The sequence below is a fragment of the Rhinopithecus roxellana genome, chromosome 5 (genome assembly GCF_007565055.1).
Source record: "Rhinopithecus roxellana isolate Shanxi Qingling chromosome 5, ASM756505v1, whole genome shotgun sequence".
Classification (NCBI taxonomy): domain Eukaryota; kingdom Metazoa; phylum Chordata; class Mammalia; order Primates; family Cercopithecidae; genus Rhinopithecus; species Rhinopithecus roxellana.
The window spans coordinates 76,349,419-76,375,922 of NC_044553.1; the positions used below are offsets into that span (position 1 = coordinate 76,349,419).

Sequence of the window (26,504 nt, forward strand, 5' to 3'; positions counted from 1 at the left end):
GAGGGTTACGTTTCTCAGGTATTCGGCAGGTGATCTGCACAGATGTGGAGAAGGAAGATGGACCTGGGCGGGTTAGGAGAGGGAAGACAGCAGTGATGAGGCCCTAAAGCCCCGCCTCCCTGGGGGTCCACTCAGCTAACACTGAGGAGGCATCTCTATCCTCAGCTTGTGACTCTTCAGAGGCTGTGATACCAGAGAGTGCACACCTTACAGGGAATTCATGAATGAATAGATGTTGAAATTTTCTATCCCTATAATTTTTCAACCTTTTGCCCCTTACTCTTTCCCTCTTCTCCTTCCTTCCTTTTCTAAAATTAAAAATAAAAAAAGTGCTTACAAAAAAGCAAATTGAAAATCCGGATATCATTTACAAAGTAAAAAGAAAAAAACCGCTCTCATGACTCCCAAGCACTATCCTTATCCCTTAACCATTTTGATGTAGTACAGGAAAGAAGGAGTTTGAATTTTATTGCTGTTTTTGGAAAAGGATTTTGTTGGTCACCCAGTCCTCTGCAACAGATATGTCACTGCCTCTTGTGAGAAGCACATCTCAGCCCAGAAGGGGCTTGAGCCTGTTGTCTTACTAGGTTCATCTCACCCTCCTCATTGGACATTTCAAATCCATTTCAGTCATTTGGTTGCCGTGAGAGCCAGGATTGATCTTGTTTTTCTCCTCCCTACTCCTTAGCTTTCTCTATATTTGACTATTAAGAATAAAGGTTAGGATTTCTATAAGTGGCCTTGCCCTGCCTTCCTATTTCCTACTCTGTCATGGTACGTTACAAATGACGTATTAATCCAGACTGGCCAAGGCAAGTGTGGTGGGGATGAAGATCATTGTGAAGAACAGTGATACACAGACCACATTCGCACGGCACTTTCAGCATGCACAGCATCTCCACCATCCTTTCTTCACTGACAGTCAAGAAAGGCAGCTAGTGAGGATGCGTGGAGGATGTGACATCCTTTAGGTCAGAACTGATGTCAAAGCAACCTGCTTCTGACTCAGAATTGCCATGACTTGAGAAGTCTTTGAAGGCATAATAATACAAAGCTGCTAGGGCATTTTGAACATTAACTTCAGCCCAAAAACCATACCTGCACTTTGTTTTCCTCTCTTCAGGGTGCCACCCTGACTTTCCTTAATAACAATAAGAATAGCTAACATTATTGCACGCTTACTGTGGGTCAGGCACTGTGCTAGGTGCATTATTTGTTCCTTTTCCCTCCTTTAGTCTCCACAACTCTATGGGATAAGTGTGATTATTATCTCCACTTCCCAGGTGAGAAAATTGAGGCTTGAGGGAATAACTGGCCCAGTGTCACAGAGTTTACTGGTGGAGCCAGGGTTCTCACTCAGGCACCCTAGCATTATATCCTGTGCTCCTAACACCAAGCCATGGTGCTCTGTTGAGCATGTAACATTTAAAAGGCCTTGACTAAGAGTTAAGAGAAATGTGTTCTAATTGTGGTCCTGCCATTAAACACGGTGTGACTCTGACCAGTCACTTCCCTTCTCTGGGTCTCAAGCTTCCTGAAGTGCATGATGAAGTAGAATGAGATAGCTCATCTTCAAGGTTCCTTTGTTCTGTGTGGCTCTGATGGTCTGGGTTCCCTTATGTGGACAGAGAGGAGAGGTTGTGTATTAGGGTTTCCTAGAGGGACAGAACTTACAGGAGAGATATATATATGGGGGTTTATTAAGTATTAACTTACACGGTCACAAGGTCCCACAGTAGGCTGCCTGCAAGCTTGAGGAGCAAGGAAAGCCAGTCCGAATCTCAAAACTGAAGAACTTGGAGTCCATTGTTTCAGGGCAGGAAGCATCCAGCACAGGAGAAAGATGTAGGCTGGGAGAGGTTGGTTATTGAAGGAAGTGATTTCCAAGACCATTTTCCTAGTGTTATTGGAAAATTTCAATTTGTCAGTTTCTCAGCTTGGAAAAGTCACCTGAATGACTCCCACACCTCTACCCACTCATCTCCTTGTCTTGTGGTGGGGGTATCTGACCTCCAGTACTGGTGCCAGGAAAGGTGATAGAACAGTGGTCTTCAATTTTGATTTCATTCATATGAACTGTGGCTTGGGCATCAGATTAAGGCACATCAGGTGATTATGGTGTACAGCCAGGGTTGAGGATCACTGTCTTCGAGGAAACTTCTACACCTCTTACTCAGTGGTTTCACCTGCAGAAGGAGGCACCTGTCCTAGACTGCTGTAGTGTTCACAACCAATGATGAATCTACTGTGGGTGGAGAGTGCTTGTTGAGCCAAAAGCCTGCATCCTTCTTGCTTCTGTCTTGACCAGTCTCATATTCCTTCTTGGGCATAGCTCTTGGCAAGCAGTAAATCTTCACTCTCCCATTGCCTTAAGCCAAGTGTTCATTTTGTCCACCACAAAGATAGGTGTTTTTGGGATTTGATAAGGTTGTATGAAGGAAGCAAATAGATCGTGAATGCAGAATCTCTGTGTTTACTTGGAAACAGCCTACTCATTGACAACACCTTTAAGGATAGATTTTCTTTGAAAATGAATTGCTAGGTTATGAACATGCTTTAAAAAGTGAGCACCAAGGCCGGGCGCAGTGGCTCACGCCTGTAATCCCAGCACTTTGGGAGGCTGAGACCGGCAGATCACGAGGTCAGGAGTTCAAGACCAGACCATCCTGACCAAGATGGTGAAACCCTGTCTCTACTACAAAATACAAAAATTAGCCAGGCGTGGTGGCGGGCGCCTGTAGTTCCAGCTCACAGAGGTTGCCGTGAGCCGAGATTGTGCCAGTGCGCTCCAGCCTGGGCGACAGAGCGAAACTCCGTCTCAAAAAAAAAAAAAACAAACAAAAAAAAAACTGAGCACCAAATAAGCTGTGTCTGTAAAGAGGTCTTATATGTTGATCGCTTTCTTAAGTCTGTTCTGTTAACTTCATTTAATGTCATCTGAAACATGCTTCCGTGGCCTGAGTTGACAGTTTCTCCAGCATCCAGCCTGGCCTAGAAGCTGACCCTTTGCTCTTAGTGCCCCAGGTTGGGTAGCAGAGGGTACTAAGGAACATGTATTTGTGCTCAGCCGGAGTCCCAGACTGCCCAGATAATGAAATTGGGTCAGGTGCCGTTGGGTAACTGAGACTATTTTGGGACCCCTGTGTTGCTATTTATTAGGATACTGGAGGGATATCCATTAACCATTGTGACTAGAATATGTAATGAACAAGGCCAGAGAATGAATGAATTCCTGAGTGAATCAGAGATCTCTTCTAAGGGTCTTTTTGTTAACTTTGTAGCTCCTACCCTTCGCTCTTACCACTTAGTCTGTGCCCCACTAAGAGGGTAAAGGGAAGCTCAGAGTATTGTCTCTGTCTCCTTCAGGATATGAAGGTTTAGTTAGACGCTCAGACCTGCTTTTGGACCAACAAAACCTGGTTAAGCAGTCCCTTATTAAATGGCAAGCCCATAGAAGGTGAGGCACTAAAATAGGCCATTAATCAGATAATTTATCAGTATCTGACCTGATTAAACCTTATTTTTAGAGCTATAAACAAAAGTCCTGTTGGTATCAGCAAATGGGGAGAGCACATAGTAATCAGTATCTTTGATTTCTTAGAACTAATGACAGAGTCCAAACCTTAGCCTTTCCTTTCCCTGATTGATGTTTAAATGCTTGACCCTAAATTCCAACCATGTTCTAGATTAGTACAGAGATGTAATTTAATCCTCACAAGACCTCTGAAACATGTATTACTCTCATTTTACAATACTAAAACTCAGAGATTTGACGTGATCTGCCCTGGGTTACCCAGTTGGTGAGTAATAAAGTTGAGATCGAGTCCAGAATTCCATGTTTTCAGGTCTGAAGCTCTGCTCTTTACGCTGTACTAATACAGAATAAAATCTGACAGGTATATCAGTTATGCTTTGGGTCTAAGGTGTTTTAGCACATCTACAAGTAAAGATAACTTTTGGGCTATTTGCTCTGCAGTTACCAGTAATGCATGTGTGTGTGTGTGTGTGTGTGTGTGTGTGTGTGTAGAGATACACACACACACATAAAAATATACATATAAATATATATATATATTTTTTAAATTTTACTTTAAGTTCTGAGATACATGTGCAGAACGTGCAGGTTTGTTACATAGGTATACATGTGCCATGGTGGTTTGCTGCACCCATCAACCCATCATCTAGGTTTTAAGCCCTGCATGCATTAAGTATTTGTCCTAATGGTCTCCCTCCTCGCATGTTGTATATTTTTATTTTTGTAGACTCTGTTCTAGTTTATTTCCCCTCAGTATGTTAAAGTACAAAAAGCATGGTCTCTGGATTCAGACAACCCTGAACTTGGATTTTAGCTTTACCATTTAAACATTAAGTTACTTTTCCAAACTTGAGTTTTCCAATTTTAAAAAGTGGGGTAATGTCTTCTTCATCAATTGGTATATTTGTATCTATTCTTACAAATATGTGTAATAAATTACCCCAAAACTTAGTGGCATAAAATGATAAGCACTTATCACCTCACAGTTTCTGTGAGTCAGTAATTAGGGAGCAGCTTAGTGGGGTGTTCCCGCTTGGGGCCTTTCCTGAGATTTCTGTCAAGCTGTTGGCTGGAGCTGCAGTCATCTGAAAGCTTGACAGAGCTTGGAGGATCCACTCCATGTGTACAACTCACTCACATGGCTCTGTAGTGCCCTCAGTTCCTCAGTGTGCCGGCCTCTCCATTGGTTGGTTGAGTGTCCCCCAGTATGGCAGCCACCCTTTCCCAGAGTGTCGAATAAAGAGGGGAAGTGGTGTTCTCCTCCTCCCATACACCAAGGCAGGAGTGAAGACTGTTTGAGCCCCTTTCCCAGTCTGGGCCTTTAAGTCTGGGTCCTTTCAGAATAGTGACTTTTCAGAGGCAGTGCAGCTGCCAACTCAGCTTTTAGCATTCTAGATGGTTCTAATGTACAGTCTTGGAAATGAGTCCCCAAAGCAAAAGCTGATAGTACTGAATTCATAGTACTATTGCCAATAACTGACCCAAAGTGGGTGTCCTCTTTGGGTCAAAGGAGAGTGAAAATGGGAAAATGTACCACATATAAGCTGATATCTGAAATTTATATCTCTAACATAGAACATTCCCCTGAGCTCCAGACTTGATATTTTTACTTGGATGTTAAATAAGTATTTTTTTTTTTTTGAGACCGAGTCTTACTCTGTCGCCCAGGCTGGAATGCAAGGGCATGATCTTGGCTCACTGCAACCTCCACCTCCCGCGTTCAAGCGATTCTCTTGCCTCAGCCTCCCAAGTAGCTGGGATTACAGGCACCTGCTACCATGCCCAGCTAATTTTTGTATTTTTGTAGAGACGGGGTTTCACCATATTGGTCAGGCTGGTCTCAAACTCCTGACATTAGGTGATCCGCCCATGTCGGCCTCCCAAAGTGCTGGGATTACAGATGTGAGCCACCGCACCTAGCCGTATGTTAAATAAGTATCTTAAACTTACCATGTTCTTCTAGACCTTGACCTTCTGGTTTTTACCGCCACTATTTCTCTGTCTTTTAACAAAACAAAGATTAAGCAAACAAAAAACACTCATTCTTTTGCAAAATCTTCCTCATCTTAGTAACTGTCAACTCCATTCTCGTAGTTACTCAGGCCGAAACCTTGGTGTCATCCTTGACTCCTTTTCTTCTCACAATCCACATCCAATCTATTAGCAAATAGGTTAACTCAACCTCCAGAATATGCCTGGCATCTCACCATTTCTCGTTATTTCCACTATGACTGCCCCTGTGGAAACCAGCCTCTCCCTTGCCTGGGTTACTTTAATAGCCGCCTGCTCGGTCTTGCTTCCACTGCTGTCTCTGCCATTCTTGTTCACATAGTAGCCACGGGGAGCCTGTTAAAACACACCCATCATGTTATACCTGCACATAGTATTCACCAGGGGCTTCCCGGCAGACTCACTGTAACTGCCAGAGTCATGATGGTGGCCTACAAAGTCCTGCTTAATCTGGGTCCCCAGTCTCTCTGATTTCTTTTATCTCCTGCATTCTTCTCCTTGCTTACTATGTTTCAATCAAATCCTCTTTGCTGTTCCTTGTACATAACAAGCACAGTCCTACCTCAAGACCTTTGCATTTCCCTCGACCCAGAGTGTTCTTCCTACAGATATGTGTGACCTACTCCCTTCTTTTCTTTTTTGCCGGGAGACCAGAGTTTTACTACTATTTAAATCGGTCTCCCCTAGCTTTCAGGGAGCAGAGTTTCTAAGGAAACTTGGTGGGTGGGGCGAAGCCAGTGAGCCAGGAGTGCTGACTGGTTAGAGATGAAATTGTAGGGAGTCAGGAGCTGTCCTCTTGTGCTCAGTCAGTTCCTGGGTGGGGGTCACAAGATCAGATGAACCAGTTTATTGATCTGGGTGGGGCCAGCTGATCCATTAAGTGCAGGGTCTGCAAAATATCTCAAGCACTAATCTTAGGAGCAGTTCAGGGAGGGTTAGAATCTTGTAGCCTCCAGCTGCATGACTCCTAAACCATAATTTCTAATCTTGTGGCTAATGTTAGTCCTACAAAGACAATCTAGTCCCCAGGCAAGAAGGGGGTCTATTTTGGGAAAGGGGTGTTACCATCTTTGTTTAAACTATAAGTTTCTCGCAAAGTTAGTTCTGCCTGCGCCCGGGAACGAACAAGGACAGCTTGGAGGTTAGAAGTAAGATGGAGTCAATTAAGTTAGATCTCTTTCACTGTCTCAGTCATAATTTTGCAAAGATGGTTTCAGTCCCTCCCTTTGGGTTTTAAAACACCTTAATCTTAAGGTGTAGGCTCTGAAGATGGGAAAAGGCCTTCGATCACTCTGGCTTCTTCCTGCTGATAGGGGACGTAGGTGGGAATGGGAGTGAACCCCAAACTGAGAAGAGCGGAACCACTTTGTAACTGTCTGAGTGTACTCATGCAGACTTGGCTGGGATTTCAGGGCTTGTGTGGGAAAAACATTACTACTCTCATCTGTAGTTTTACTGCAGTGTTTAAGTGAACAGCCTACTATAAGGTAAATAATGAGTCCTAGGATGAGGAGCACAGTTCCCAATTTTAAAAGCAAAGATTTGAAAGCATTAGTCTGGGGACTTCTAACCCACAAAGAATTTAGAATTTCATCTGAACTGCAGGAAAAAACCTCTAGAACAGTTAACAACAGTATACTATAGTTTTTCTTTTGAAGCATAATTTTTCTCTCTCTAGTCCCCATTTTTATTAAAAACAAATCATGATAGAACTAATTTGTTTACAAAATAAACTTTAGTCTTACTGTACTTGGCCTGATTATTTGCATAAAGTGCAGCAAGAATAATTATTTTTCACTTAGGGTTTTTAATTGGCTTTGTCAGAACTCTGTTCCATGAAGAATCTCAGATAAGACTTTCAAAAAGTCGAGTCCAGCCATGGCTTTGTACCCTCAAATACTTACGAGTTGGGCAAATTCCTCTCCTCTTGAGGTCCCAAGATAACTTGGGGTTCCTGGCCTGTCAGAAAGTGACATTCTTAGCCAGGCGCGGTGGCTCACGCCTGTAAACCCAGAACTTTGGGAGGCTGAGGTGGGTGGATCACCTAAGGTCAGGAATTCGAGACCAGCCTGGCCAACATGGTGAAACCCCATCTCTACTAAAAATACAAAAATTAGCCAGGTGTGGTGGCAGATGCCTATAATCCCAGCTACTTGGGAGGCCAAGGCAGAAGAATCACTTGAACCCGGGAGGTGAAGGTTGCAGTGAACCAAGATCACACCACTGTACTCCAGCCTGGGCAACACAACGAGACTCCATTTCAAAAAAAAAAAAAAAAAGGTGACATTCTTTACTTACCACAGGTCAGGAACCTTGTATATACTCCCTTATTTTCTTCACGACCATGCTAAAGTTCACTTCATCACAAAAGCCTTACCCAACCAGTCTGACGTATCTGGTGTGTAGTCGGTGCTCAGCAGGTGTTTGCCAGATGAATGAAACATGGCTGGCTGGAGCAGCACATGGTAACCCTTCTGCTTCTGTCCCCATCTGGACATGCTGGGTCCTATGTGGCTATGGAGCCTGCTCCTTGGAGTGCTTGGAATTTATTGACTGAAGTAGGCTCTGAGGAAGGGTGACCAGGGTGAACAGTCAGCCTAAGAAGTGACGGAGTAGCTGTGGGAAAAGTCTGGCTTTGTGGGAATGAGATAGAGCCAGATTGACCACTTCCTTCTGTAGTAAGAAACTTTGCCTGGAAAAATAAAAAGGTACTTCCTTTGTAACATACTGTCTAGAAAACACTTCACACTGAGTGTTACTCAGCAGGCCTCAGTTTGGCAGGGACTGGTTACAGAGACAGCTTGGGGCCTTGCCCAGTGCATGCCCATCCAGGTGCGTCTGGAGGGTGAGTCTAAAACCAGTTTGTGCCTGGGAAGCACATTCTGTGACTAGTAGGACTTTGCATTGTTTTTACCCCAAGAAAAGCCAAGCCAGTCAAAGGTGGAACATAAGATTAGTCCCAGTGCAAATTGTACAGGCTTCTACAGTCTCAAGATGAATGTTTCGACATCCTATTTATCTATCCAAGAACATTGGGAGGTAGACAAGGACACAAGATGTCTCCATTTGATAATGGCTATAGCAGCAAAGCCCAGAATAACAAAAGAACCAACAAAACTGGAATTGGGACCAAGGCATATCGATTCTCTTTCCTATCTTGGATAACAGAGTGACATCTAGCCTGCTTTGAGTTTTATTGCTGTCAGATTACTGTAACCCAGCCAGGCGTGGTGGCTCACGCCTGTAATCCCAGCACTTTGGGAGGCTGAGGCGGGCAGATCATCTGAGGTTAGGAGTTCGAGACCAGCCTGACCAACATGGTGAAACCCCATCTCTCCTAAAAAACAAAATTAGCTGGGCGTGGTGGCTCACGCCTGTAATCCCGACACTGGGAGGCCGAGGCGGGCAGATCACCTGAGGTCAGGAGTTTGAGACCAGCCGGACCAACATGATGAAACCCGTCTCTCTTAAAAATACAAAATTAGCCGGGCATGGTGGCGCATGCCTGTAATCCCAGCTGCTCAGGAGGCTGAGGCGGAAGAATCACTTGAAACCGGGAGGCAGAGGTTGCTGTGAGCTGAGATCGCACCATTGTACTCCATCCTGGGTGACGAGTGAAACTGTGTCTCCAAAAAAAAAAAAATTACTGTAACCTGGTGAAGGATTGGCGGGTAATACAGTTAAGATAAAAGAAAGCTAAATCCAGAGAATTAGCTTTTATCCCAGACTTCTTTGATCCTTGAAACTTACTTAATTTTTAGACTACAGTTGCTGTTTATTTCTTCCTAAGTGATCCCTATAAATAGAAAAGAGCAACAGCCTCTAGTATGTCTTGAAAGTCCTTCTATATTGGGTTCAGTCTAGGAATTGTTGCAAATCAGGTGTCCAAGGCAGATTCTTAAGTTGTTAATAAAAGGTCTTGGGGCCAGGTGCAGATGCAAACACCTGTAATCCCAGCACTGTGGGAGGCCAAGTTGAGAGGATCACTGAGGTCAGGAGTGCAGGACCAGCCTGGGCAATGTAGTAAAGACCTTGTCTGTACAAGAAATTTAAAAATTAACCAGATGTGGTGGCATGTGCCTGTAGTTCTAGCTACTCGGTAGCTGAAGATCACTTAAGCCCAGGAGCTTGAGGCTACAGTGAGCAGTGATCATGCCACTATGCTCCAGCCTGGACGATAGAATAAGACCCCATCTCAGTCAATCATTCAATAAAAAAAAAAAAATCTCTTGGGAGACTGGTTGAATTTCCTGTTCATTCCTTTCTTCTTCCTTGTGAAGACCAGTTTCTGGATTCCCTCTTTCCTGGGAGAGCCTCGGTCATTGTTATTCATTGAGTAGCTGCTCCAAGCATTCATTGTTTTTACATACCTTGTAATAGGACTTGATTGTAGTTGTTTTATTTCAGAATCTCATTTTCTTAAGGGAATGTGTGATATTTGACAGGATGCATAATTGGTGTTCATGCAGGTGTTTTAAGAAAAACTTGGGCTGATAGAAGAGTTAATAGCATTTGTTTGCATTTTCTTTAAAGGTGGGCTTAATCCAGGGCAGTTGGGCCTACAGCCTTTTCCAGTAGGTTGGAGAATCACCTACATTAGTAGAGCCTCACGTATTAGTAACCCTGGTATCTGCCTGGGCATCTTTAGTGGGTGGGAGTAGAGGATGGGATTGGTCCCTTTACCCTATTCTGACCTGAAGTGCTCTTCATCAAAGCTGAGTATGACAGTAAGCATAAAGACTGATTACATTACAAGCAGGGCTCTGAGCCAGAAGGTGGGGCCTTTGTATCCTGTTTGGAGAAGGCTTCCATGGTAACTGCATCTAACACTTTCTCACAGCCGCTCCTGACATCACTGGCCATAAACGGAGTGAGAACAAGAATGAAGGGCAGGATGCCACGATGTATTGCAAGTCAGTTGGCTACCCCCACCCAGACTGGATATGGCGCAAGAAGGAGAACGGGATGCCCATGGTGAGTAGGAGGCAGGCCCGGGGTCTCTGGTTACTGGAGTTTTCCCTGCAGAGGTCCAGACATGTGGGTCAGTTACTTTACTAGTTGTATCCTCAGATGTGTGCATGGCGAGGGTCACCCTTTCTAGAGTCATGAACTGGTTTACAGCATGAATCAAGAAGTCATTGATAGTCTCTTCCAGCACAAAAATCCCTGTACATGATTTGTTAAAGCTGTCCATCTGGTAAGAGATTAGATTGCTCGCTGTATTAGTCCATTCTCACACTGCTATAAATAACTTTCAGAGACTGGGTAATTTATAAAGAAAAAAGGTTTAATTGGCTCATAATTCCACTGGCTTTACAGGAAGCATTGCCGGGGAGGCCTCAGGAAACACAGGAAAGATGATCTTTCCTATCTTAGACAACAGAGTGACATCTGGCCTGCTTTGAGTTTTATTGCTTTCAGATTACTGTAACTAAAGGTGAGGCATTGACAGGTAATATAGTTAAGATAAAAGAAAGCTAAATCCAAAGAATTAGCCTCCCCCTCAGGCTTCTTTGATCTTGAAACTTTACCTATTTTTTAGACTACAGTTGCTGTTTATTTCTTCCTAAATGATCCCTATAAGTAGAGAAACTTAGAATCATGGTGGAAGGCGGAGGGGAAGCAAGCAGGTCCTGTGTGACTGGAAAGGAGGAAGAGAGCGAGGGAGGGAGGTGCTGTACACTTTTAAACAACCAGGTCTCATAGGGTCTCATGAGAATTTACTGTCACAGGAACTTGAGCAAGGGGGATATCCGCCCCCACGAACCTGTCACCTCCCACAAGGCCCCTCCTCCAACACTGGGGATTATAATTCAACATGAAATTGGGGTGGAGACAAAATCCAATCCATATCACTTGCCTTCAGGATAGGACACTGAAGAACTGAGCCTAATTCTCATCCATTTATCCTGAAGAAAATACTGTTCTTGAAATGGTCTTAGAGTACCTGCCTTGCTTTTGGGAAACAAAGTACTGAGGGCAATTACTAGTACATTCCTGCAACACAGAACATACTGATAAGGAATCGGGGCAACCCGAGGAGGCCCAAGGGCAGCCTTGGCAGCCTTAGACGTTGGGAACCTGATGGTATTTGCCCCAGAAAAGGTCAAAGAGAACATCTTTTCTGATCAGTGGGATGATTCATGATGGTGTTTGGAGAGTCAGAGCTTTAGACCCTCACTTTCTCATTATGATTGTTGACCCGTTACCTTTTCTGTCAGCATTCCTCCTATCCCAGGGATCCTCTTTGATTATGTCTTCAGAATCCAAAAAGACCCTAAAGATCATTAATCCAGCTTCTTTGGAAGGGTTCCATAATAGCCAAGATAAATTAGTGGCAAAACCAAGAATTCTATCTAGTTTTTTTTTTAAATTTCAAGTCCATTATTCTTCCCACTTCATGACATCTCGATAATAAAATGTTGAGTTGTGATAATGACTCCAACATCAGCGATGATTTCAGAGACCCATTAACAAGGGGGAGCAGATGAGGATTGGAGAGGTGAAGATGCTGAGTTGAGTCTTTTTTACAAGACACTAAACTTTCTAAGGCACTGGCGAGGAAATGTCCACTTCTCTCTGCTGGTCACTGGGAAGGAGTGCCCTTGAGCTTTTGCCAAAGCAGGTTGGAATTAACTCAGTATGTGTTTTAATCTGAAAGATAAAGCTTGAGGCATCACAGACTAGCTGTTTTAAAAGCTACGAGTTCCCCATTTCAGATGTACCTGCACTCAAATGCTGACAAGATTGTATGCTATATCTAGAATCATTTCCAGGATAATATTCCCCTTTTTCTCTCCTATTTCTGATTGTGCTTTAGTTTTTGCAGGGTAAAGACACATGAGTCTGTTTTTTCCCTACTGGGATCTCATGAGCTGAGTGCAGTGAGCCATCCTGCTGAGTCCCGGCCTCTGCCTGTGCACTCTTGTACCTCTGCCTTCGCACCCATGTGAATCCCTGCCTGCACTGTGCCTCCTTATTTGATCAGCTGTCCTCCTCCACAGTCTACTGCAAATGTTAGCTCATCTGGGAAGCTTTCCCTGCCTCTTGCCGGCAGTGGCCGCTCACTGTGCCCTGCAGCACTCTATACACACTCTGCTGGGGCTTCTTAACACATTCTTGTAATCAGTCATGCCTCTTTGGATGTCTGGTTCCCTTTTGAGGCCAAGCTCCTTATTCATTTTTAGGTTTGTCTTCTCCCTATCTCACCTTCTCCCTCCCACCTACCCTTAGTAGGATGTAAAGCATGCAACATATTTTAGTAAACACTTATTCTATTTTATTTGTTTGTTTTGTTTTGTGTTAAGACAGGGTCTTGATCTGTCTACCAGGCTGGAGTGCAGCAACCTCCTAGGCTCAAGTGATCCTCCTGCCTCAGCCTTATGTGTAGCTGGGACCACAGGTGTACACTACTATGCTCAGCTAATTTTGTTTTTGATTTTTTGTAGAGATGGGCTCTCAGTTTGTTGCCGAGGCCAGTCTTGAACTGCTGGGCTCAAGCGATCCTCCCACCTTAGCTTCCTAAAGTACTGAGATTATAGGCATGAGCCTCTATGCCCAGCCATAAACATTTGTTGGTTGATTGAATAACCTTTCCTCTTAACCCTGTAGTCCTTAAATGAAAGTTCTGAATTTCCCCCAGTCTGACTAGGAGTGAGTTCCTAGCATTGTTTGTGGAGGAAGCTTAAGAAGACTTCTTCAGAACTCACCAAGCATGAAGTCAGTGTGCTGACTCTGAGGTCATCAGAGAGGTCTGAGGTCCCTAGGCATGCCTGACTGTGGGGGCTGCACCCGTCCTCCCGCCATCCTCTTTCTGCTGTGGTTTCTTACCTGGTGTTTGAGGAAGCATTTACTAGGTTGTTGGACTTTTCTGAGTCTCTCGGCAATAGGACCTGCACTCATTTCGTGGAAGTTGGGCAAGTCGGAGGACCGATGGTAAGGGAGGCTCGCCTGGCTCTGTCAGAAGTGTGTTGATTCGTTGTTGTTGATACTGAAGGGAAATCATTAATGAAATGTCCCTAGACACTGCTTCTTCGTACTGGCTGGTGCCTGAAAAGAACGGAGAGCAGTGTCACCCTCTCTTGAACATGAGCTCAATTACTCACTCTCACCTTTGTGTATTATCACTTCTTTGCAGGACATTGTCAACACCTCTGGCCGCTTCTTCATCATCAACAAGGAAAATTACACTGAGTTGAACATTGTGAACCTGCAGATCACAGAAGACCCTGGCGAGTATGAATGTAACGCCACCAACGCCATTGGCTCCGCCTCTGTTGTTACTGTCCTCAGGGTGCGGAGCCACCTGGCCCCACTCTGGCCTTTCTTGGGAATTCTGGCTGAAATTATCATCCTTGTGGTGATCATTGTTGTGTATGAGAAGAGGAAGAGGCCAGATGAGGTTCCTGACGGTAAGGGCATCCCTACAAAATAGCTGTACTGTTGGGGTTGGTTCCTTCGGGTGGTTTCCAAGTACCCAAAGAGGACTATAGGGATGTTGGGATTCAATCCCTAAAGGAAAGAAGGAAAATTCTTATACCAGTTTCTAACCTACCCCCTACCCATAAGATTTTTTTTTCTTTCTTTTTTTTTTTTTTTTTTTTTTTGCATTAGCCATCTAGAGCTGTCCTTAGCTCTCTCCCTCTGTTTGGGTGTTTTCCAAACCCTAGTCCCATCTGCCTTTCAGGCCCCATGCGGTGAATGGGCAGCTGTCAGTCTCTTTGTTCAGCTCTGTCCTCCTTCAATACAGATCATCAGGCAGATTGAGCTTGAGGAGAATCCAAGTCAAGCCTAGAAGCCACCCCAAGATCGCAGGCCACCTGGCCTTTCAGGCAGATTTAAGGTACCTAACTGGTTGTCACATGGTTGCCTGGTGTAGCCCCTGTAGGTAACTGCCCCAGCCCAGTCAGACTGTTCTCAGAAAAGCCATTGGAACGAGCCAACATTTGCTTCCTTGGTTGGTCCCTTTGATAGGTTTCCAAGGCTCTCTACTGGGTGGCTTTCCATCTGTGTCTCACAGACAAAGGAGAGTCTGATGTATCCACCCATCTAGTGTAAGACAGAGATAGCGAAGGCGGAACAAATGGAGTCCATGCCCCGAGGCTATGCCCTCAAGCTGACCTAGGGTCAGAGAAGGGAGGAGATGGTAGCAGCAGAACCACAGCACACCATTAAGCACTAGAAAGAGCAAGAGCTGAAATCGTAGGTTATTGGATATGCCTAGAGTCAGAAAAGCCTTGGGAAATTTTTGGTGATCGATTTTTTTGCCTCTCACCCTGTGAAGGGGGAAGCTGCTGATGGAGACTTCTATCTGCAGTACTTCAGGTTCCCAGCTGGCTCCCCATCCCCACCCTATAACATGACCAGCGTAAAGAAATTAATTGGCCAACTGTTACCACCACTAGTCTGTCCCTGGTTAGACTAGACAGATGGGTGTGCCCCTGGGCTCAGTGGCAGCCAACCTGGGGTAATGGTGGGGTTGCCAGCTGTAGTCCAGCTGTTCTGGGGCCTGTGTTTGTGCACCTGTGGTGCTGTATCCTGCTCCACAGCTGGCTGTCCAGTGGAGAATACAAAGTGACGTCTGGTGCCCCCTCAGAAAGAGTGTGGCCCCAGAGGCATGCCATTGGCTGTAGACTCTCTGGGAGGACATGTTTGAGAGCAACAGCCCCTTCCTCATCTTTTTCTTTCTTCTCAGCAGTTCTAAATCTCTCTGCCTGCAGTAAGTAGAGTGAGTGGCTGGTGAGGAGGTTTGTTGATGACACTGACAGTATCTGGTGACTCCCTCCAGGTGTGCACTCAGCAGTGAGCTGGGCAGAGGCATGGGAGGGACGTTGGCTAGGAGCAGATGGCCTCTGTAAATGAGTCTCTAGTTTCCTGCAACCTGGGAGTGTCCCCAGGAGCTTTACTTTCCTACTTTATGAAGTGAACCTGCTTTCTTTGGGATTTCATGTACTCCTAATGCTTTTTTCCTCCAGATATTTCTCTTTCCTGACACATATTAGGACTCCCAAGGCAAGAGTGCACCTTTGTTTAGATCTGGGAGTAAAGGGAAAGAGTTGTCTGTCTCTCGTGTGTTTTCAGCTTGGCTCTGTGGGATCAGTCATGCCTCATTCCTGAAAAGGGCCTTTTTATCCCCCCAGAATGCTTTTCCTTTGCCAATACCACCTTCCTCAGCCTGCCCTTTGGAAAGGTTGAGAAGCTAAAAAGTCAGGTAACAGAAGGCATAGATGGGCTTCAGAACCTGATTTTTAAATGTTAAGGCAAGGCTGGCTGCCACTGGTGAGAGTGACGCAGCAGCCTATAAGAAGTCACTGCGCTTATAAGGTTGCTATCACAGTGCATGTGGCAGGTTAGATTTGAGAAATGGTTAGGATTGTTCTGTTGGACAAGTGCAGACACCTGCCCAGGGAAGCAGCTCTCTTTTTTTAAGAGTTCCTTGGTTATTGAATTCAAATGGGGGACCAGTTTGTTATAGGAGACATCTGTGGCCAGCAAATCTGAACAGCTTCCTGGAAATACCTCTTTTAAACTAAGTTATTATAGACAGTGAACGAATCCTACCCGTAAAAGAGATGACGGCAGGGTAAGTGCAAAGTAAAACCTCCTTGCTCTAGTCTCTTGGGAGAATATTGTAATGAAAGCAGCGTTTACTTCATTGTTGCATTGGGGTGAAAAATCTGAGATGCTGGAATAATCGCAATGTTTGCCTTCTCTCTTTCCCTTCCTGCCAGCCAGTGAGGGCCAGGCTCCACTCTCCATCTTCACACCCTGCCCTTGCTCCAGCATTTCCATTCTGTTTTTCTCCTCTGTCTCTTTCTCTCTTTCTCTCAAATTCCTCCCTGCTTCCACCCCTGCCCGCTTTTCTTCTCCTTTCCTGGAAGTAATCATTAAACAAAAGAAAAAGTTGAATGTTCTTTGGTGAGTTTTCCTTCTTCTCTGCCTTTTCCTTCTTTAGCCAGTTCCCCTCAACCCCTGTGCACTCCATAGGAAGGACAAACTTACCTGTCTGCTTTCTTGCCATGCGCTCCTCCCCAAATTTTCATTTAGATATATACATACACTCCTTTTTGGAATAAATGAAGAGGTACATTATATTTGACACAAACTTGGGAGTGTTAGAGGTGATTAAGTGTTTACCTATCAGATAACCATCTGTGGCTCTGTGTTGGATTTTTTTATACCATTAGGAAAATGGGGATTTTTTATAGGCCTGGCATACTTCTCCTTTGCCAACTAGCACTTTATTATCAAGATACACCCATGGCTCATTTCAGACTCACTGAACTTTTTTTATGTGAAGGCACAGTCTTCATATTTTGGGCAGTCTGTGAGTTCTTGGTAACTCATCCCCTTACTACAAAAGCACTAAGTGAACAATACAAAAGTATAAAAGTACAAATTTCAACTTACATAGTTTAGTGTATGTTTCACTAGAAAATCAAATATTACTTTAGATTTCTCACATTGAAAATGCTGAGGATTGAGGTTTAGCTGCTTCCTTTAAAAAAAAAAAAAAGAAAGCCCCATGTCTTTTTTCTTGATCTACTGGAGTATTCTCAGGCCATTTCCTACATGAAAGTTCCCACCTGCGTCCCTTTAGTCCCCTGTATGGTCTGTTTGAGGATCATTGCCCACTACGTTGCCTTCTAGGTGGATTAATCTACAGATCACCTTTACCCTTCAGTATTTTCAGGAACAGGTGAATCATGGAGTCAAATAAGAGCTTTTTTTATTCACTTTACTCACCACTTGACTGTATTCCCTGAAAATGTTAAATGATAATTCTCTAAAAAGATCAGGTCAAGCTATCAGCCTCTAGCCTTCCATCCATGTCACAGCTGGGCACCTGCTTGGGTGTGCCTTCTGTGTTGGTGTCCTGCCGACTGCACTCCAGGAGCAGTCAGCATGTGCTCTCAAGTCTCCCCTCCCCAGGCCCTGGAGGAATGAATGGGGGAGTCAACCCACTTAGTTGCTGAGGCCTTCAGTTCTTCTGGATATTTTAGTGACCTCACAGACAGCAAATTAAAACAGGAGCTGATTTAAGAAAAGTGCTGGCACCAAAAAAGAACTTTCTGTTTTTACATTGGGATAATTGTTATAAGCAAGTCAAAGGGACTCTCTTCAAGTTACTGATGGAGAAGATATTTGAGGCTTTTTGGGGGGCCATTTTTAGTGGCTCTGATATATCCAAGCTCTTTTAGACACTTTAGAATTAAGAGCTGTTCTAATGTTCCAAAATCTATTAGTTGGTCAAAACATTTGGTAGCATGTGAAGCTTTATACAGGCTAGGGATATTGGAAAAGAAATGTGACTTTTAAAATGACACCTAAAACATGCATTCAGTGTCTAGTCTGTTATCTAGGGGCCATCTGTCAATAACAAGTTACCTTATGGAGAAAATGCAATAGAACCAAACAAGGAAGGAAATAGGAAGTAACTCTTAGTCTCTCTTCGGTTTAATGCTAACCTGCTAAGGTCAGGCAAAATTTAAGTGAATTTAGAAACCATAAAACCTTCTAGTGAGATGAATGCAGTGACAAAGGACCTTTGACTAGAGAGTCAGCTCTTCATTACTCGGACTTTAAAGCCATCTTTTTGGAGGTGATATTGTATTAGGCAGTCTGGTATTTACTAGACCTTGCAGAGCACCCCTTCTAGATGAGGCGGATATAGGGGGAGCGAGAGCTGTGGTCCATTCAGTTGGGAAGATGGAACACGCAGATAAATCAGTGTGTGCTACAGCTCCACCGGGAACTTCACTCTCATAAGGTGGATTCCAGAAGCATCTTGTTTCCATTCTCCCCCAAGTCCTCTTCCTCTCATCCAGCCAGTGGCTGTAATACTGAGGTGGAGAGAACAGTCATTGTTTAAGCTGGCTATCTTTTGGCCTGAGGGTTTGGGGTATGTTGATATTTGTCGGTTACTATGACTTCTTTTTTTTCCCCCCTCAATTGCATCAAACCCTTAAAACATGGTGGTAAGTGAGCGATATGCATGCTTTTGGAGTTTGTTTAATCTCCGCTTCAGTCTATACGATGCACAGTTCATAATGTTAACACTTTTCTTCAAGTTTACTTCATTCACTTTCACAACTAATTTGGATTTCAGTTTGCTGTTTAATCCTCATTTACTTTGATTTTTGTATCTTTTTCTGTAATTCTGTTCTTTCCCTCTCCCCTGACTTCCCTGTTAGGGGTCAAGTCGTTTGTCTGACCTGTAGGGGAGAGTGGTGCTGCAGATAGTGATTGAGTCCAGGAGAGTGGGGAGACAGGAGGCTCTTTTGTCAGTGTGAAAGTGGATTTGGGGAGACAGATGAAGGGGGCTCCTGGGATTTTCCCCCTTGTGAATCTCAGCTGCTCCCACTTGCAGGCATGGCAGCTACGCCGGAGGCACTGTCGCTAAAACACCTCCATGCAACCCTTTGCATGTTACCAGCTTGTTGGGCTGGAAAGTGACATTACTAATCAGACACCAGGGAATACCCACACTCTAAAAGGAAGAACAGCCCGTGGTGTGAGGTGCTTGGGTTGGTGCCTACAGTGTCATGCTTTGAAAAGATTAGCCTGGCTATTGCGATTCTCCCTCCCCTGCTTTTTATTTTAAATTTGGGAGTAGATTGGTGTATTCTTGATTCGGCTATCTTGCATTAGAATTTTGTATTTTCGAGTGCACAGCCAGAGCACTAAAAATATTCCAAGTTTGCTCCTGTGTCTTTTCATTTAAATCCCCAAAGTGCTTAGTTCCTAGCATGTAGCTGAGCTGACTTGGCCGGGATGCTGAGCATTAGGATGTTGTGAAGGGAGAATTTAGGCTGGGCTTGTGTGTCTTAGTACCTGGTATGTCTTTGTATCTCTCCACTGCATACACAGCACACAGATGTCTTGGGTGTCCTTAAGTCTTAGTTTGTTCTCTGTACCTGTTTGATAGTGTATACTGTTGTTAGTAGTGGACTCCTGTGGACACTAGTGTGTCGCTAGCCTATTGTTTTGGCTGATGAGTCATTGGTTTGTGGTTAGTTCTTTTTTTTGAAATCCTTTTTTGCTCCAGTCACTGTGTGTGCTGGCGGTGGCTTTGCCTCTCCGTTGCCTCGAAGGAACAGGTGGAGCAATGTCTCCCTCTGACAGACATTACTCCCGACGTGTGCTCCTGCAGATGCCTACACTGAGACTGTAATCTCCATAACTGCTTCATGTGCACCAAGCCCCCTTGTGGAATCCTGCTGAGAGTTTTTCTAGAAGCCTTCAGTGAAATCAAACTGTTCTGAATCATTTAGTCCACCTGACTTTTGTATAATAAAAACAAACTAAGAGCACTTACTTGTTCCCTTCCCCTTGTGGGCCTTTTTAAAACATTCTGTCTCTGTGAATGTATATCTCTGCTTAAAGGGGATCAAGTTGCACTTAGTTGAAACACGAAAGACTTATAAATCAGAACCATAAAGTATCAATTTAAGAAGGCATAAACTCATACAATGTCGGCTTTTTGATTTTAAAAAAGTTATCTCATGGCTCCCCTGGGTTTGGCTTCTGGTTTTGGCCAGGGCACAAGAGTGAGCCTATCTTTCTGAAGTCTTTTCTAGAGGGATGTCACCACTGTTCAGCTCTCCTTGGTGTGTCACAGAACATCCTCTGGTATACATACACTTGTTGCTGGCATAGCCCAGCATGGCTGACCCAATTTAGGTTGAACTGTTGTGGTTGCCTCTTCTCAATCTCATTCTCCAGACTAAAGACTCTTCTAAAGATTACAAAACAGCAAGAAAAACAGAGTGCCCTTTGGGGAAGTGAGGATGTGTGGCTAAATGTACAGATTGTACACATCCATTCACATTGCAGGATTGAGCCAAAACTGCATGCATTCACCACAAGAAAACAAACAGCAGGATTTTACAACTGAAATGTTGGTTTGTCTTCTCATCTATTTAAGAGTGAACCACTGGAACTTGGGGACAAGATGAGTATAACAATGTTGCAGCCTATCTGTCCGCTACAGTTGCAGTTTTTCATGACAAGCATTCAAAGTGTTAACTAAAACCATTGAAACAACATACCTGCCATTTAAACTTGAATCTAGAAATAATAACTCCATGAGTGTTTTGCACCTCCAGATGGAATGGCCTTTAATAAATGCTGTGAGTAGCCATGATTGCCACTTGCAGTTTGCTATTCTATTAATCCTTATGCAGAATCTAACAGTTTTCTTCTTTCTTCTCTTATCTCTCATGGATTTTTTAAAAAACTGAACACCATGTAGATGATGAACCAGCTGGACCAATGTAAGTACTTTATTGGACATTGATTGAACAGTATCTGATTGAATTATGTTGTGTTTGCAGTTTAATCAAATGGAGTAGCTAAGATTGGAGGGGAAGACAGTGAGTGGAAATGAAGGTTGCAGTGTTGTAGATTTCTTAGCTTGACACAGATCTGACTAAAAACAACTTGATTCTCAGGATAGGCTATGCAGTCTTGTTTTCAGTGGCCATACAAAGTGGAATACCATGCAAAAAATTTTTTTTCAAATTTTGCATATTCAATATGCTTAAAATGTGGGGGAAATGGCCAGTATATCTGAGGCTGCCCGTTTTGTCAATGTTAAAACATTTCTGATCCCAAGCATTTCAGATGAGGAATACTCAACCTGGAGCTACTTAAGGAATGTTTTTTAATGCACTCATACTGTGCCACAAAATTGCTCACTACAGCAGGGATGGCAGTAAAAGAGTCCCTGTATTTCCATGTGTTACACTTTCAAAGGTTGTTATTGACCAAGTTTAACTCGTGTAATGCAATTTGAGGCTGGACTGTAGCCTGGATAAACCGTCTAGCCCCATTAACAATTGCTGGTATCCAAGAGAGAGGGTACTGCAGGTATGGAATCAATCTAAGCTGAGCAGAATCTCCTAGAGTTGGACTAAAGAGTGAGAAGCAGACAAAGAGCACCCAAATTTGTTAAGTACCAGAGGGCCCAGCACTGCCAGCTTATGATTACCTCTTTTTTTTTTTTTTTTTTTGAGACAGTCTTGCTCTGTCACCCAGGCTGGAGTGCAGTGGCGCAATCTCGGCTCACTGCAAGCTCCGCCTCCCGGGTTCACGCCATTCTCCTGCCCCAGCCTCCCGAGTAGCTGGGACTACAGGCGCCTGTCACCACTGCCGGCCAATCTTTTGTATTTTTAGTAGAGACGGGGTTTCACCGTGTTAGCCTGGATGGTCTCGATCTCCTGACCTCATGATCCACCCGCCTCGGCCTCCCAAAGTGCTGGGACTACAGGCGTGAACCACCGCGCCCGGCCATGATTACCTTTTATCAGTTGAGAAGGGACAGTGGTGTTGTGTTCAGTGGAGAAAAGTTTTACATGTTCTCACCTGTATAGTAATTATAGTTCAGAAATCAAAGGGAAAGTACTTGTCTGCCTTGGGGGTCAAAAGGAGGATAAAATCAGGTATATACAGGTTGAGTCTACCTACTGCCAAAATCCATAATCTGAAATGCTTCAAAATCTGAAGTTTTTTTGTGTGCTCACTTGATGCTCAAAGGAAATGCTCATTGGAGCATTTTGAATTTTGGGTTTTCAGATTAGGGATGCTGAACTGGTAAGTGTAATGCAAATATTCCAAAATCTAAAAAATTCAAAATCTGAAACATTTATGATCCCAAGCATTTCAGATGAGGGATACTTCACCTGTAGCTACTTAATGAATGTTTTTTTAATGCACTCATATTGTGCCACAACATTTCTTACAACACCAGGGATGGCAGTAAGTGAATTTCCATGTGTTATACTTTCAAAAGTTATTGACTGAGTTTAACTCATGTGATGCGATTTTTCCTCCAAAGGAAAACCAACTCTACCAACAATCACAAAGATAAAAACTTGCGCCAGAGAAACACAAATTAAGTACTGCTTACAATGTAAGTATGGCCTTCTTTAGCAGTTTTTAAAATTATATTCAAATGAATGTACTTCTGTTGACCTTTTTACAACTTCTTCAGTAATTGGTGTTATGTTGTAAAATCTTTTAATTCATTTCAGAGCAGCTGATAATGATGAAGCCAGTTCTGTCTGCCCAGTTTAGGGACTGGAAAGGAACATTTTTCAGCTGCGTTTTTTGTTGTTGTTTGGATTTTTAACATGGAGTCTCACTGTATTGCCCAGGCTGCAGTGCAGTGGCGTGATCTTGGCTCACTGCAACCTCCGCCTCCTGGGTTCAAGCAGTTCTCCTGCCGCAGCCTCCTAAGTAGCTGGGATTCCAGGTGCCCACCACCACGCCCAGCTAAATTTTGTATTTTTAGTAGAGACAGGGTTTCATCATGTTGGCCAGGGTGGTCTTGAACTCCTGACCTCAAGTGATCCGCCTGCCTCAGCCTCCTGGAAGTGCTGGGATTACAGGCGTGAGCCACTGCGCTCTGCCATCAGGTGCATTGTCACATGTTTATATAAATGCCATTTCAGAAGACATGTTTTAAAATAAGTACTTTTCCACATTATATCTTTACAAAGAGGTGAAATTGTCACCTTCTTAGGTGGATTATTCCCAGAGGCCTGCTAGTCTTACCTCACATATGGGGGCAAGACAAGAACGGTGGCCAGGCAGCAGCAGGGCCAGAATGTCATCTTGTTAGGCACATGGAGATCAGAATTTCACACCACATCCTTGAGTATGCTGTTTGAACCAAAGCTTTGTGTGGCACTCGGTGTAGTTGTGAGTGACAGTGCATATTCCCTTTATAATTTCCAAATACATATTTCTTTACAGATCTTTAGGTTCCTGAAACTGGTGGCAACATGACCTGCTAAATTTTCTGCTTGGACCTCTTTGGTTCTCTCCCCTTTCAAGTGAGCAACACCACAATGACTGTCTAAAGCATGCCTTATTTAGCCTCTCCTGTAAGGGTGATCTAGCCAGGTACATTTTAAACAATGCTTCAGTGTAGAAGGTGTAAACTATTTTGGGCTTGATGTGCTGTGAATGTTGCTTTTTTTCCTTTGTTAAAATATTTAAATAGAAGTGAAAAAGGTCCTCTGAGGATCAGATCATGCATGCGCCATTTTTTACTTAATGCAGCTGTTAAATTGGCAAAGCTCTAAAATGCACTGCTGCCATCTAGTGATACATTTTTGTAAAGTACAGCAAAACCTACAGATATATACAGTATATAAATATATATATATATATTTATATTTTTGGGGGTGGGAGAAATCCAAAATAAAGTAAATGCTTGTTTCATTTTTAAGCTGCTGATATTCATTCCTTATTGTATGTTGTCATGAGGAAATTGTGCAGTTCTGGTACATAAAGATGAGTAATATAAACTGAAATCTATAATTTTAAGGGCTTAACCTGTGACTTTAATAAGCTGGAACAGTCCACTGAATGGGTATAATGAATTGCAGTATATACGTATGATTGCTTTTTAAGTGATTATCTTTTCTTTTGTTAAGTCATGTAAATTCATAAATCCTTTTGCACTGATGTGTTGAACCTTATTCTTGTACATTCAATCAAGGCAAACTTTTATAATTTTTCTTTTGTTTCCAATGACCTTGAAATGTTATAGCATGGTGATATTCTATGCAACTATAGTTATACTTTTTGGTTTGACACTGTATTTTTTCACATTGATTTACTGGTTGATGATAGATTTTATAACCTAACAGGGTTCTCATGCGGTGCGTAACTGTAGATGCATGTACTTGTGTTTTGTGTAATTATTGAAGTGCAATGATGTATAAAAGTGGATTCACCTGTTTTTAAAAATAAAACATTGATAAAAGGTGTTTGGAATAATGCTTTTTATTCTAATATCTTCTTTAATTTTAGGAGGAAGCATTTTTCAATACTTTGAAGTTCCTTAGTTATATATGTATACAGAGCATTAATTTCTCAACCCCGCCAGCTTTTTAAGTTCCTTTTCTACGTCTTCCACAAACGCAGGGAAATTCTGATCCATAAGGCACAAACGCAGGAAGGGGCCTAACTCTTCTGCACCCCATGCAGATTGTTCATAGATACGGGGCAGCTCCTCCGAGGCCAGAAGAGTCTGCAGGGATACCAGAAAAGTAGTTACAGATTACAGGTCAGCAATACCTGGCTAATAGAACACAGGCAAATAGTGCTTTAAGGAAAGATTAGAGAAATACACACCAAAAAAAATTAGTATTAATTAGCTTTACAGGGTTCCTTTACGTAGTTTTACTGTTACACTTACAATTTTGTATATTAATATGTTTTCTGAATACACATAGCATGTGAGATAATCTTGTTGCCTTAAGGAAAGAATTTCAAATATACTGATGAGATGTTTGCAAAGTTGAGATTCTACTTTAATGAAGAAGACTGTGCTGATAACCTGTGGATTGAAAATAAACCTGTCAATGAATGAGCTCCACTAGCTTAGTTCATCTTCCTCACAGCATAGGTGGCAGAGTGGATGTGAGCAGTCTACTATGTGCTAGCCGCATTCTGAATATAAGAAAGAGGCCACAAACTGCCCAAAGGACATTAGTTCACACATATCTTTTTCTGGCCATCTGAGTTTTGACAAATAGTCATCTATCACCACAATAAAAATACAGAACATTTCTTTCACTTCCCAAAAAACTCCCTTATGTGACCCTCGTGCTAACCATTGCCGTGAAACCCTTAACCCTTAGCAATGACTGATCTCTTCTCCATATAGTTTTGCCTTTTCCAGAATGTCATATAAATGAAACATAATACACTGTTGAATCTGGCTTCTTACACTTATCATAATGAATACATTTGAGATTAATCCACGATGTTGAGTATTTCAGTAGTTCATTTTTACTGCTAAGTATTACATTGCATGAATGTGCCACAGTTTGGTTACCTATTCTCTAGTTGAAGTACATTTGGGTTGTTTTATTTTTTGCAATTATGAATAAAGGTGCTATAAACATTCACTTACGGGTTTTTGTGTGAACACAGATTTTCATTTCACTTCAGTAAATACCTGGGATTGAGTCATGTGGTGAGTGTATATTTAACTTTGTAAGAAACTGCCAAACTGTCATCTATAGTGGCTGTCCCATTTACATTCCACTAGCAGTGTAGATGAGAGTTCTAGTTGCTCACCCATCCAGGGTTTGGTATGGTCAGTTTTTGTTTTTAATTTAGGCATTCTAATAAGTTTGCAGGATGTCTCATTGTAGTTTTAATTGGCATTTGCCTAGCAACTAATAATGTTGAACTTTTCACAGGCTTATTTGTCATCTGTATGTTTTCTTTGGTAACCTGCAGTGTTTTAAAACCAGTTGAATAAGTTGCCAACATTTAAGTATTAGGAGAGTTCAAATAAAAATCTTGACAATTTGGAAGATCTGGCAACACTGGATCCACAGCCCCACATGATGATGATGGGCTCCGGTTCTGTGTGGTCCACTTACTTTGGTGCATTGACTCGGTCATCTTATTGATTCCTCACATTAATTCTATGAGGTAGGTGGTTTTATTATTTCTGTGGATAGCATGGTTTAGTGTGTAAGTACATAATTGATATTTCTCTAGGAATTCTCTATAACAGAAATTTACTTGGGATATACAGCACTTGTTGTGTTTATTTTTAGAGATGGGGGGGGGGGTCTCACTATGATGTTAGGCCAGGCTGGTCTTGAACTCCTGGCCTTAAGTTATCCTCCTGCCTCAGTCCCCCAAAGTGCTTGAGACTACAGGTGTGAGCCACCATGTGCGGCCTACATCCCTTGTATTAATTGCATTTCTATCCCATCTATGGTTATACCACACTTAGTATCCTATTAAATGAACATTTATGTTTCCAATTGCTTAACAAGCATTGTGATGAACATATGTATATTTGTGTAGTTGAAATGAAGTTATAGATAACATATTAAATTTGATATGTACTGCTAAATTGCCTTCCAAAAGGTTTTACCAACTTCCATAGAATGACATGTCCAAAAGATAAGAGCAAATAAGT

The 26,504-nt window shown here is 42.9% G+C and overlaps 2 protein-coding genes across 4 annotated transcripts in view; one reads left to right on the top strand and one right to left on the bottom strand.

Moving 5' to 3' along the window:
- The window catches only part of NPTN (neuroplastin), a 74,072-nt gene extending 49,748 nt beyond the window's left edge, over positions 1-24,324 (top strand). Inside the window, exons 4-8 of one of the 2 annotated variants that reach the window (XM_010383271.2) lie at positions 10,386-10,519; positions 13,683-13,956; positions 20,799-20,820; positions 22,383-22,457; positions 23,303-24,324. In XM_010383271.2, the coding sequence (XP_010381573.1) occupies positions 10,386-10,519; positions 13,683-13,956; positions 20,799-20,820; positions 22,383-22,443 (491 nt within the window). In that variant the 3' untranslated portion in view covers positions 22,444-22,457; positions 23,303-24,324. The remainder of the gene's footprint in view (positions 1-10,385; positions 10,520-13,682; positions 13,957-20,798; positions 20,821-22,382; positions 22,458-23,302) is intronic. The other variant, XM_010383272.2, reaches the window with a different exon arrangement.
- Positions 23,523-26,504, bottom strand: part of REC114 (REC114 meiotic recombination protein) — a 139,492-nt gene continuing 136,510 nt past the window's right edge. For both annotated transcript variants that reach the window (XM_030930389.1, XM_010383273.2), the window contains one exon: positions 23,523-24,587. In XM_030930389.1, coding sequence (XP_030786249.1) covers positions 24,423-24,587 — 165 coding nt within the window. In that variant the 3' untranslated portion in view covers positions 23,523-24,422. The remainder of the gene's footprint in view (positions 24,588-26,504) is intronic.